The sequence below is a fragment of the Balearica regulorum genome, chromosome 12 (assembly GCF_011004875.1).
Source record: "Balearica regulorum gibbericeps isolate bBalReg1 chromosome 12, bBalReg1.pri, whole genome shotgun sequence".
NCBI classification, from domain to species: Eukaryota; Metazoa; Chordata; class Aves; order Gruiformes; family Gruidae; genus Balearica; species Balearica regulorum.
The window spans coordinates 14384085-14396743 of record NC_046195.1 but is presented as its reverse complement, the minus strand read 5'-3'; the positions used below and the strand labels follow the sequence as shown (position 1 = coordinate 14396743).

The 12659-nt window shown below is 40.3% G+C and overlaps 1 protein-coding gene across 13 annotated transcripts in view; it reads left to right on the top strand.

Annotated features, from left to right (window-relative positions):
- ARNT2 (aryl hydrocarbon receptor nuclear translocator 2) overlaps window positions 1–12659 on the top strand; it is a 105178-nt gene that overhangs the window by 24937 nt on the left and 67582 nt on the right. For 6 of the 13 annotated variants that reach the window (XM_075764139.1, XM_075764137.1, XM_075764142.1 and 3 more), the window contains exons 2-5: window positions 971–1082; window positions 7798–7845; window positions 10951–10995; window positions 11107–11151. In XM_075764139.1, the coding sequence (XP_075620254.1) occupies window positions 971–1082; window positions 7798–7845; window positions 10951–10995; window positions 11107–11151 (250 nt within the window). The remainder of the gene's footprint in view (window positions 1–970; window positions 1083–7797; window positions 7846–10950; window positions 10996–11106; window positions 11152–12659) is intronic. The other 7 variants (XM_075764144.1, XM_075764148.1, XM_075764147.1 and 4 more) reach the window with 3 other exon arrangements.

Sequence of the window (12659 nt, the reverse complement as noted above, 5' to 3'; positions counted from 1 at the left end):
AAGGAGGATGCATTTTCTTTCAAGATAATTAAATGTTGTGACTGTAGATTTTACCTCCAGAGTGAGTAAAGTATATCCGCATTAAAAAAGTTTTAATTGCTTGCATAGTTTACGAGAGTTGCACAGAGGCAAAACATGCTTAATCCATGGGATAGGAGAAAAGGGTATAAATATATTAAATTCCTCTTTTCTTTGTTGAAGTGTAATGGACTGTTATTAATAGGTGGTAAAAATTCTTGCCGTTAGGGGTCTGAAAACTGTTGCGTAAGGTGTGCTCTTGCTGTTCCTCAGATCAAAGTTTTGAGGTTTGAAGATCTCATTAACCTGTGGCGATACCCAGAGCACTGGCAGAGGGATGAACATCAACCTGGATTTCGGGCTCGGTTCTGGTCTGCAAGGCACCACGCGGAAATGCAGAAGCCTTGGAGCTCTGCTAAGTTCAGTCTTGTCCTCTGAATGCCACCAGAATATAAATAATAAACCCCAGTGTCACCTAATAATTCATCCCTGCTCTAAACTCTTGACCTCACTGGAAAACTGAGAAGTTTTTGGAGTTTTATTTTTCTTGGTGCCTTGGTACCATGATCCGCAGCCTTCATTCTCCTTGGGAATTCAGCTCTGCGTTTCTCCACAGGGCAGTTTAACTGTTGTAAAAGGTTGTTGGCCTTCATCTGACGGCCCCTCTGAGAAGTAAAATTAGAATCATTAGGTAAATTGAAATACAGAGGTACCTACCCGCGATTCTCTCTGTCTCCTGAGGCACTTGTAATGGCTATTGACAGAACTGGGATTCTTTAAAGGGAGCTGTGAATCTGCTGGTCTTTGATAGGACAGCTTTGCTTTTCCTTAGAAATAAAAAGTTTATTTTTGAAAGGACCTTTCTCTAATGTTGTCATCCCAGGTTTCTCCTTGAAGGTAATGGATTAAAGGAATTTTTTTTTCCTCCTCTTTCCCTACCTCTGCATTACAGAAATGGCATCAGATATTCCTGGCTCGGTGGCCTTGCCGGTGGCACCAATGGCGAGTGGACAAGTGCGAATGGCAGGATCCATGCCTTCCAGAGGAGGAAAGCGCCGCTCTGGGTAAGCCTTTTTCCTTTTTTCCTTTTTTTTCCTTTTTTTCCTTTTTTTCCTTTTTTTCCTTTTTTTCCTTTTTTTCCTTTTTGCTTTTTTTCCTTTTTTTCAGTTTTTTTCCTTTTTTTACTTTTTTTACTTTTTTTCCTTTTTTTGCTTTTTTTCATTTTTTTTCTTTTTTTCTTTTTTCTTTTTTCCTTTTTTCCTTTTTTCCTTTTCCCTTTTTTCCCTTTTTTCCCTTTTTTCCCTTTTTTACCTTTTTTTTTTACCTTTTTTCACTTTTTTTTTCCCTTTTTTACCTTTTTTTCCCTTTTTTTTTTCCCTTTTTTCCCTTTTTTTTTTCCCTTTTTTCCCTTTTGCTTTTTTTTCCCTTTTTTTTTCCCTTTTTTTTTCCCTTTTTTTTTCCCTTTTTTTTCCCTTTTTTTTGCCTGTTTTCCGTTTTTTTTTCCCTTTTTTGGCTTTTTTTTTTTTTTTTTTTTTTTTTTTTTTTTTTTCTTTTTTTTTTTCCTTTTTTTTTTCCTTTTTTTTTTCCTTTTTTTTTGCCTTTTTTTTTCCCCTTTTTTTTTCCCTTTTTTTTCCCTTTTTTTCCCCTTTTTTTTTCCCTTTTTTCCCCTTTTTTTTTTCCCTTTTTTCCCTTTTTTTTTCCCTTTTTTCCCTTTTTTTTTTCCCTTTTTTTTTTTCCCTTTTTTCCCTTTTTTTTTTACCTTTTTTCCCTTTTTTTTTTCCCTTTTTTCCCTTTTTTCCCTTTTGCTTTTTTTTCCCAGGTCTGAAACTGGAAATGACTGGTATTGAAAAACTGAAAATGTACCTATATGTGTATGTTTATTATTTAATGTTTATGTATTTAAGCTACACTGTGGCATTCGTCACTGATGTTTTGTTTTTCTCTTCAATGTATCTGCTCTTCCTGCAAGATCAAACTTGCTGATAAGCATGTTGTTTGTTGTTTTGCATACTTCAAAAGACTTTCAGGTTTGGCAAAGCATCCAGAAACGGAGTCTGGATCCCGATCCCGTGGCTGTTGTACGTGTAATGAACGCGTGTTGCCTACATCTGTTTGATCTCAGAAGGACTTATCATGTGAATAAAGGTAGCAAGATGTGTTCTTACTTGCACATGCAGACTTATCCAACTTCATCTGAAGTCGGGGCTTGGAATCTCTCAAATAGAGGCCTTCTGTTAAAAATGCTTTCTTTGTAGTCCCAGGTACAGAAATAGCACAAGCAGTCACTCTTCGGAGGTCGCGGTCTATGATATTCTAGGCCATGCTGGAAATGCAGCGTAGTCTCTCCGGTTCTGGGAGGAACGGCCTAAATCAAGTTCAGCCCTTGCACTAGCTGAGGGTTTTGCTAGAAAGAAAATTTGTTTTATCCAACTGCAGAGGTCGGTGTGGTGTAGGGATGGTTTTTCCACATCGGATTGTTCTGTGGCAACTCGTATGAATCCTCTGTGTTAGAAGAAAAGTGTGGGAAGAGCTGCAGAAGGGCAGAAAGCTGCTCTAGTATTAACCAAACCCCCCTGTTTTTATCCAAGGCTGATCACAAATAACGGTCTTTAGGTCATCCTTTCTCAGAGATCTTTCTGATCTGGGAGTGCCTGCAAAAGAGATTCACTAGTCTCATATTTAGCCCTAAATGTGACAGTGGTAGGGCTTCACAGGATCAATAGTGTGAGTAAAATCTTCACTGATGGACACCTAAGGAGAAGACATTACTCCTTGTCAGAGCTGCTCTGGGGTTGTTCCCCGAGGTGTGTTGCCTGTTCTAGGTGTCCGCTCAGGTAACAGTGCTGGCGTCTCAGTCCTGAACTGAATTAAGGAGGGAGAAGGTGGACCTTGCCTTGGATGTGGAGTGACGTGAACACTCAGGATGGTGGTTCTGAGGGGGTTCCTTTGGACAGGACAATTTGGAGATTATCTCCACTGAGTGTGCTTCCACATGCTGAGCTAACTGTAGGAAATTGCTCTGAGAAACTCCTGAAGTTTACCTTTGACAGGCAAATTTTATTTTGAAACTGCTCAGTGAAGAGCCTGTTCAAACTTGCACTCAAAAGAGAAAACAAAGGGTTAACACCTTTTTGTTGCTACATAGCGAATATTACCGTTTGTACTTTTGAGTTGTGGGATAGGTGATCATAAACAATGTAAACGGTGAATGCCAGTTTGCAAGTTACTGTTAGAAAGTTTGATGCTGCTGACTGTGAAATCTTCTGATTATATTGAATACTGATGATTTTAATTGAAAACTATGCTTTAACCATTGCATTTTAACTATCATCATCTATCTGCAAGAAAGTGGAGAGGGGAGAGGGTGGGAGGAACATAAAATCAAATTATTGTATATGTATTGAATGCTGATTCAGTTAGCAAGCTAGTGTAGCTTTGCCGTTATACCCAGACGGTGGTATTTTATCTGTGCACCATAGCTTTAAACTAATAGCCCTTCTCCAAGCCTGAACTGAGGGTGCTTTTTTTTTTTCTCTTCTGTTCAGTGTGTATTTATTCAGACCTTGAGGGAAAGAATGCCTGCTGTGTCTAATTCCTCTTAGCTTCTCTTTGAACAAAGTTGCAACTAACACTTGGTCCTTTCATTACTGTCCTGGTGATACATCTTTGTACACCTAAATCCTTGGGCATTTTAGAAATGAATGCTTTGTGTCAAACATAAAGGAATGTAGCTGGTGAACACAGTCATCTTTTCCAGCTTCGGTTATCTCTGAAAATTGTTTCTTTTCTCATAATTGCTGAGGCAAGCTGGCAGAATAATTGCTGTATGGATGTGAATGTAGATCAGTTTAAACTCATTGGCTATCCCGAAGGTGTTTCTGCCATGTCGGCATTCAGCTTCATTGACAGCTTGTAAAAATATTTTTCCTTTCTATAAGTTATACCAAGTACTTTATAGAAAAAGGTGATGGCCTAGCAGCGCGTAAGATAATGTGCTGCAGTGGTCAGTGACTACCTTAATGTAACGTCAGTTCTTTCTTTAACGTGGTTTTTCTTTAGGCTTTGCCGATTTAGAGGATATGGGGCTTTTTTACCTTCCTAAGTTATCTGTACTTGGAGAGGGAGGGTTGGTGGGCTTTTTTGGTTGGTTTACAGATGCGTTGGGTTTGTTTCAGTTCAGCCTATGGTCTGGTCTTTTCTCTGACCCAGAACTGTAAGATATGGGGAGGAAGAGAGCAGAGCCCACCAGCCTCCCTCCCCGGTGTACCCCCCGATATTGCACGGCACGAAGGGCTGTAGTACAGATCCCCGTCTGCCTCTCGGCTGCTCCTGCTCCGTCCTGCCTGCCCCCTTCCTACACTGCATAACCGTGGCCAGCCATCTTTTGACATTTCTTGGGCATTTTGCATAATCATTTTGGTGCAACGTTCAAATCTTCTCCCATCTCAATTTTTTAACCTGTGCAGGACTGACTTGTCGGAGGGTTTTTTGGTATGGAGGTGTTTCTAATTAAAAATAAATATTCTTTTAAAAAATATTTTTGTCATGGTGTTTATGGTACCCACACATCTTTTGAGGAAAATATATTTTAATAAGTACCTTATACTTCAGGCCTTTTCATGATTGACATGAACAGTATGAAAGAGGAAAACAAGATTTATGCTGTCTCTTCAAAACAAAAGAGCATAGTGCAGCTCTTTTTTTAAAGTCTCTTTCTAATGGGAATTTTAAATGAAGATAAAAGATATTCTTTCTGAAACTTCTGAAATGATGTCATTTGTCGTCTTGGAGGCTGCCTCTACTGTTTTGCTAATGTGCAATATATTCTATCTGAACAGAAGATCTTATCTGTCAGGGTATGAGGAGTTTGTTGGAATATTATTTTTATGTGTTCTGCTAAAGGTTACAACTGACTCCCTATCTTTCACTCTGCCTTGCTGTAAAGCCGACACGGTGGTTCAGGCAGGACATTGGAATCAATGACTTCAGACCCGAGATTCTTTTTTCAGGTTTTGAAAGGGTTTTGTCATTTTGCACAGTGACATGTGAAATTAAGAAACGTGTTTATTAACAACGATGGGACAGAGATGTATTTGCTGTTACATTTTTACAAGTATTGACATTTTTAATGAATTTTATTTTCAGTTTCTTAATTTTTTTTATAATCTTGCATTTGGAATAAAATCAAGGTTTTGAGGTAGCTTAACAAAGCAAAGTTGTTATTTTAAGATTTAGTTTGTTCCAGTCTGGTGTTGCACCCTAGGCGCTCAGGTTCTGCCGTGATGAGCCCATTATAAATGGGGTAGGTATCACCTATGGATATTAACCCATCAAGATCTTACACGATGAGAAGCTAATAGCCAGCCATCTAGATAAATAGGTGCGCTAGTCCCACTTGTTCCTCTGGGAGTAGGTGTACAGCGCGGGCAGCAGGATCAGCCCTAAACTGTCATCAGGTTCTCTGTAATCCTCTGCATTATATTCCGGCTATAATAAGCTAAATGCAGTAGAGCTAATATTTGATTTTGGGGGGGAAATCCATCTCTTGGCACTCAGGTGGAGCATTTGCCTGGAAGCTAAGAAAATCCACCAAGGCACGAGATCTCAGTGTATCGGAGAAGAAAAAAAGGAATTACAAAATTAATCCATCGCAAATTAAAGCAATGTCTTATTAAATCCTTGAAGAGGCAGCTTTTCTCCACTGTAGGCGTATGTATTTTCTTCTGCCCTTATCCCCCAACTTTGAAACTGGAGGTTTTGCTCAGCTGCGTTTCAGTTGCCAGTGAAGCCGGTGACGTGATGCTTTTGCAGAGGTTTCAGGTGGAGCCAGCCCAGAGCTGGCCTGAGTTGTAAACCAAACAGCTCTCCGGTACCTTTGGCTTTCACGTTTTCGGTGTAGGTAGAAACACTTGCAATTGAACCGACTGGGAAGTTTGTTCTGGGGTGTCACCTACAGGCACGTCGTTATATGCGGAGAAGCAGCAGGTAGGTGAGAGGAGACCTTCGGCTAGGTGGTAATACACGAGTATTAAATTGCTGGGGGTGTTGAATGTGCAGCGGGTCTGGGGAAATTCAGGCTGCTGGTGCCAACGCTGAAGGCCACGTTTGGGGTCGACAGGCTGGGTCCTGGCTTAGCTGCTGGCCCGTGGCGCTGGCCGCTGGAGGTCGGTGGTGTTCTGTGCAAGTGCTGAGAGGTCATGGACTTTGAAACGGGATTTGGTGAGCAAAAATTAATTTATAGTGAAAATGACAATTGCAGCAAACTTAACCAATTAAATACTCATCTTTGGGGAAAATGCGTTTCTCTCTGGTTATCAAAGGTAGGAGGCAAGGTGGTATTGCCTGCCTGGCACTCATACTTCTCTATGCTGATGTAGTTTTAAAGAGCGTTTTTACGTCATTGCTGCCACGCTCTGAATGTACCAATCTTAATTTTTAATTGGCAGGGGTTTCTTTTAATACTGAGATAAATAATGTCAACTGTGCGTGGGTTTTGCCTTTAATATGACTTGTATCTGTAATTAATATGAAGAGTGTTAGAAATGTGGAATCTGTAATTGTAGAAATTTTTTACACTGAAATACTAGAAAGCTTAGAGTGCTAAAGCACCTGACAAAATTGTTTTCAAAACAAAACTATGATTTTTCTGTCTACACGAATTACATTTGAGTGACTGATCGAGGTCTGTATATCATACTAATGTTTTTTCTTATTAAATACACCGATACAGTAATTGTATATGATAATTTTATATCAGCTTGGTTCTTAATTTGCGTTAATGGCAGAGTCACCCCCTTATTATTGGGCTATGTATTTGTCCACCTCTTTTTAAAGGTATAAAAATGTATAAAATGCTTTGGCAATTATACTATTGCATAACTTTGTAGTGACTTAATATCAGTGGGAAGGAGACAATCACACTAATTTAGGTGGCTAATTTAGGAAGTTAATCTTCCTAGTCTCTCTGTGTTAGAAACGAAGAAAGAGGTTCCTGCATTTTGTGGCTCCCTGGAGGAGCCTAACCGGAGGGCTGGGATTTGGCCCAAGGAAGAGCTCGTCTCTTCCGCTGACTTAAGAAGAAGGTCTGTGACATAAACCAGGTAAGTTAGGTGCACAGTAGACCCATAGGTCGTTTTTGTAATGGCCACAGGAATATTGCAAAGTAGTTGCCATCTGCAGACTGGCTGGTGATTTGTGTGAAATGATTGGTAATACAGGGCAAGTCTGACGAATGTACCGCAGTTACAGTCAGTGGCGGTGATGTAGATAATCCTCTTAGCCCCGAGGCTGGGGCTTTATTCTGCTCTGCCTCTAGCGTGCTTTCTTTAGACTGGGGCAAAAATAGTGGCCTGGTGTTTATTATCTGTACCGCTTTAGAACTTTATTTTCTCTAGCCTGAATTTCAGTCTTCTAATATAGAGTCCCCGCTGACTTCTGTAAACTTCTGTCGAGCCTAAGAGATATTACTTCTGACCATCTCACGAGAACTGCATTTGTTTAATATTTCCTTTTATTTATTAATTTTAACAGTGCAGATTTCTGTGGAGAAGAAGAGTCATTTATTATTTCAATTTTTAAAAAAACTTGTATTCTTTGTATTCCTGGCAGCTGATGAGCTACTTTTAGGGGATCTGGAGAATATGAGCAAGACTGGAATCTGCAGTTGTTAACACCTCCGGTCAAAATATAAATCAAACAAGGTTGAGAACCGCTGGCTTGCATGTTCACATCACCATTGCCATCATCATGGTTACTGATTCGGAAATCTTGCTTTTACAGAATGGACTTCGATGACGAAGATGGGGAGGGGCCCAGCAAATTTTCAAGGTGAGCATTTACAAAGAGTTGGCCAAATCGCTGACTTCCTTCAGTGGAGAAAGACAGCCGTCTCATTGCTGATGTTTTCAAGTCAAAATGAACATGGGCTGAAGAACTTGCCAACAACGTGACCTAAATTCTAGTTACTGTTTTTATCGCCTTCCTTTGCAAATTAGGCATCCTGGCAGAAATCTGCCTAATGTAGTTATTGGCTTACAAAGCTGACAGTGCATGTGTCATGATTTCGCTCTGCAAACTATGTCAAATGAGAAAATTTGTGATTTTTAGCTATAAACTGCTGTAGATCAACTTTGGTTATTTGATATTGCTGAACTTGTCTTTCTCCCACTGAAAATGAATTTTATTTTGAATTTATTTCAGATGTTAACTGCTTGTTAAGACAATATGACAGATCCTAGAGGTGTGGATTGTTTTTTTTCAGATTAAAGCTCATTATGTACCATTAGGTGTGACTGAAGAGTAAAAATTGCCAAAATAAATATTAATTAATGTGGAATATTCTAGGCTAGAAACAAAAACAAACATTAAAGCGTCATTGCCATTTTGTCACTTTTCCTTTTTTTCTGGTCACACTGTTTGCATTTTTTTCATGAGAAACTGAGCAGCTGCAGTGAGGGGTAGATGCTTTGAGGCCTACAGATAACTGCTGGTTATCCAAATTGTAACTGCAGCTCTGTAGCCGCAGCTGTGTTCAAACACAGCTGTCACCATAGGGTTTTAACAAGATCTTCCTAGTCAGGCTGAAGGATAAGTACGCCAAAGGTGTGTCGTAGCACTGTGTTGTAACCTGCTGGACAAGACCAGCAGCACCCCGTTTAGCTGATGTCATTTACGGAAAGGATATTCCCATCTCTGGGGTTAAAACTGACGATCTGAGGGCTAGTCCTAATGTTTGTTGGAAGATACGTGTTAAGGGAACACGGTCTGTGATGAATGTGACCCGATTCGTGCCTGCATAAGCATCAGGGTTTTGAGGTGCGTGTGTTGGTCTGTCTCCATCCTGGCTTCAGCCTTTCAAAGTTTGATGGTGGAGTGAGCCAATAGTTCCATTATTTTTACTGGAGAAGTAAGCTATGCTGTGCTTAAACTCAGTTAATTTTAGATTTCAGATCAAAATCTGATACTTAAATCTTAAATGCTGTAAAACCCCAGATTGTTCTGCTTTTAGAGAGTACAGAAAAACAGTGCAGAGATGCCCAGGGCCATGTTCAGGCATCCTCTTCTAGTTGTACCCTCTTTTTAGGACTTTTCCCTTCTCCAAATTGCTCACGTGTCTGATTCCTAGCTTGTCTTGGTCAAAATTACTTGGTTAGCAGAGAACTGCTGTTTAAATGTTTAAGCTAACCCAGCTGGCTCTGACTGGAGTGCCTGAAGAAGCGTGCATGCGGAGAGGTCAGCTGGGAGACTGGAAGGGCGAAAAGAGTAGATGGAGGCAATAACAGCTTCAGCCCGGCCAAGCAGACAAGGATGAGTAGACAAGTCCCAAGGTAGCGGGAGCACAGGAGGTAGTGGTGTTAGTACGGTGCTCCACGTGAGTTAACACACCTTGCTTCTCAGGGACTTCCAAGCCAGCTCAGGTATCTTCTGCATGGCATCTCATCCTCACATGAAGGCGTATGCATGTACTCCCCACATAACGGCATGTTGCCATTCCTCATTGAATCTGTCTTTTTGTTTACAATTTTTTGGGCTCAGGCTGTTCTCTGGGCAGAGTCAAGTGGAAGAAAGTGGCGTTTTCACTTGAATGTTTTGAGGGTGCTGGTGTTGAACGCAACGTAGAAAGAAATACCGCTCAAGTCTTTCTTAAGCTTTCTCTTCAGAGTTTGAATGAGTCTTACTGGGGAAGGAAAATATGAAGCCTCATAGAGGAACTGGCACAGTTAGGTACTTAAAATTAGTTTTAATTCATTTGAAAAAAGGAAAAAATGAATTACTAGTTCTTTAGAAGAAAAAAGATGCTTAATTATGCTGTATTACCTTGTTGGCTAATACATGGAAGCTTCATAGCTTCGTAGGCACTTTGTTGTAATGTTTGGAAATGCTAATTCTAATACAAAATATCGCTTGACTATTCTTAAGCATTAATAATCTTAAATTGTAGAAAAGCCACTAGCCTTATTTTTGTATTTTTGGAAACCTACATTTTCTGTTTTGGAACAAGCATTTTGGTTTCTCCAAAAGTAACATCTTTTTCAAAAAAAAGTGTCTTTTTGTAACTATTCTAGCAAAATCTAATTTCAAAGCATTAGCATGTTTTTAGGAAAGGGAAAGGAGGAGCAGCATGCCATTTTTTAGTAAAAGGTCACGTTGCTGCCTTTCTCTGGGACAGTGCTTCAGAAACAGTGAAGCTTTAATCCCGTGGGGCGAAAGCATCCCATTGATCAGGATTTCCTCCGTGAAGTTGCTACCAACGTGCCACATGTACCTATTGGGGCATCTGAGTTCTGTTGATTTGGATAGGAATGAGGTACCTGTTTACTTCTAGGGATTTAAGCCAGTTTTAATTTCACTTCTATTTATCTGGCAGTTTCATCTGCCTGCCTGACTTTTGCCAGCCTTCCCAGCAGCCAGTACAGTGTCGGTACCCACTAGAGCTTGTGTCCGAAGGCGTCCTTATATAAAGCGTTGCACTTCAGCGTGTGTCTCTGCCCTCCCGTGTTATCTGTAGACCATCAGTGCCCTCTGCTGAATGGAGTGAGTTGCGGTTGCAATCTGGAAAAGAGACAGCTCTTCCACTTCCAACACAGCAATGAATATTTCATGGGCTGCTGTCGATAAAAGCTCGGTGGTGTTTTCTGTAATGGTGCTGGTTGTTAAGTTTCCCAAGCAATGAGTGTATGTCAAAGTGTTTGCATAAATCCACTGAAATGTGTCTACAACTTTTTAAAATATACAAATGAAGCTTTTGAATCGGCATGGCTTGGACGTTTCGTCAGACTCTGCATTTTCTTTGCTTTATTGTTCTCATGCCCCCATTTTTCTTGCTGTTATTTGTAATAGTTTGCAGTTGTGAAGCTCTTTGCTTTCTGCTGTGTGTTGACTATCATGCAATGCATAACCGTTGTGAATTTACTTACTATCTTTTGTTTCTAGGTATGATGGTGATCAAATCTCTGGTGATAAGGAAAAGTTTGCAAGGTAGGCGTGTTCTGTAGAGCTCTTCTGCTGAGAGAAAAGAGGGGGATGTTCGTGTCCAAAAAATCTCAGTACGTCTGCTTTAGCTTAGAGAGCTGGTTATTTTGTTTCTAGGTGGGACGATGATCAAAGTACTGCTGACACAGAAAGGATGGCCAGGTAGGAAAAAGGAAAATCAAATATGGTTTGCCCCCAGTTTTATTTTATATGATGCCATTCTGACTGATCAAAAGTCAGGAGGGTTGGCTGATCCAAAAATGCTTGAAATCAGAAATGCTAACCCTGGACCTAAATGGGTTTGGATCAGCTCTCACAGTCTCCCAAAATTTAACATCCCTCTAAAATTTCCATATAAAAACAAAGTTAGAAATGACAGAATTAGGACATCATTCTGTATAGAAGTTTATGAATGCCAGGCTTCCCAGGGCAGACACTTTTGCAAGAGGAACACGGCCCCTCTTTTTATTCCAAGAGTTCAAATTTGAACTAGTTTCAGGAAAGTTTCAGGGTTTTGTTTGCTTGAATGTTTTAATGGCCAGTTGATTAGCATACTATTACTTTTTAGCTTTTATGATCATAAATGAAATGGACTGTTGGATATTCTTCTCTTTCTTCTCAGGAAGTTTTGCAATCTCTTTGTTTACTCTTTACAATGATTGTTTTTAATGTTCAGGAGTATTAAAATACTTTAGTGGCAGACAATGGAATATGTATTTATAAATATAAAATATATGTTGAATATGTGTGTTCTTTGTCTCTCTCTCTCATTTCTTGATCACCATTTCTGTGAAAATGCTGAACTTAGAGCAAGCTTTCATCATGTAAAAATGCATTTTTCTTCCTCTTGTCCATATTTATCTTCATGTATATGCTGACATGTACACAGACATGCTCTTATGTACATGTGCACCGTCACACAAGCTGTTCTGCTGGTGCGTGTGTATGCGATCCAGCTCCCACGGGCACTGTTCTCTCCCACATCTGTGCAGACCCACACAAAGGCTGTTAATGGAAAGGTTGACTGGTACGGTGTAATGGACAGTTAAGCAGTTAGTGACCTTGACCAAGGGGCTGCCTGTCATTTACAGAACGACCATGGGCTATCATTGCAGGGACCCGTAGCTGGATTTCCTGAATATCAGACAGTAAGCATAGGCATCAGCAGGAATAACAGCTCTGCATGTAGCCCGAACAAGTGGTGTTTCTGCAGACAGTGCCTCATGCGTAGAACACCTATGCGAGCAGGGGCAGGATACGCATTGTAAAGCAGGGCAAGGCCATGCATTCCTCTGCTTCAGGAAGCAGCATACTACAATTAGGATTCTTACCTGCATTTTAAGAAAAGGCTCCATTATTAAAAATAGCCAAAAAGCGTGCCAAGCCTAGCTTCTACTGTCATGATCAGTCTACATAACAGTCAGCTTCGAAGAACGTTGTGGTTTCTTTTAACGTCGCATTATCGTACCGGTCAATGCTGGCGGACTATCCAAGTGATCACCTTTCGCATCTTGTTGGATCAGCCAGCGATCCCACGAGAAAATGCCATGCACAGCTCATTGAAATCAGTGGAAGATGCTGCTTTGACATCTGAAGCTCATGTACCTGTTGTGTACTTGTATTTAGCTGCCACCTGACAGGTACAGTATGGGAGAAATAAGTGCAAGGCA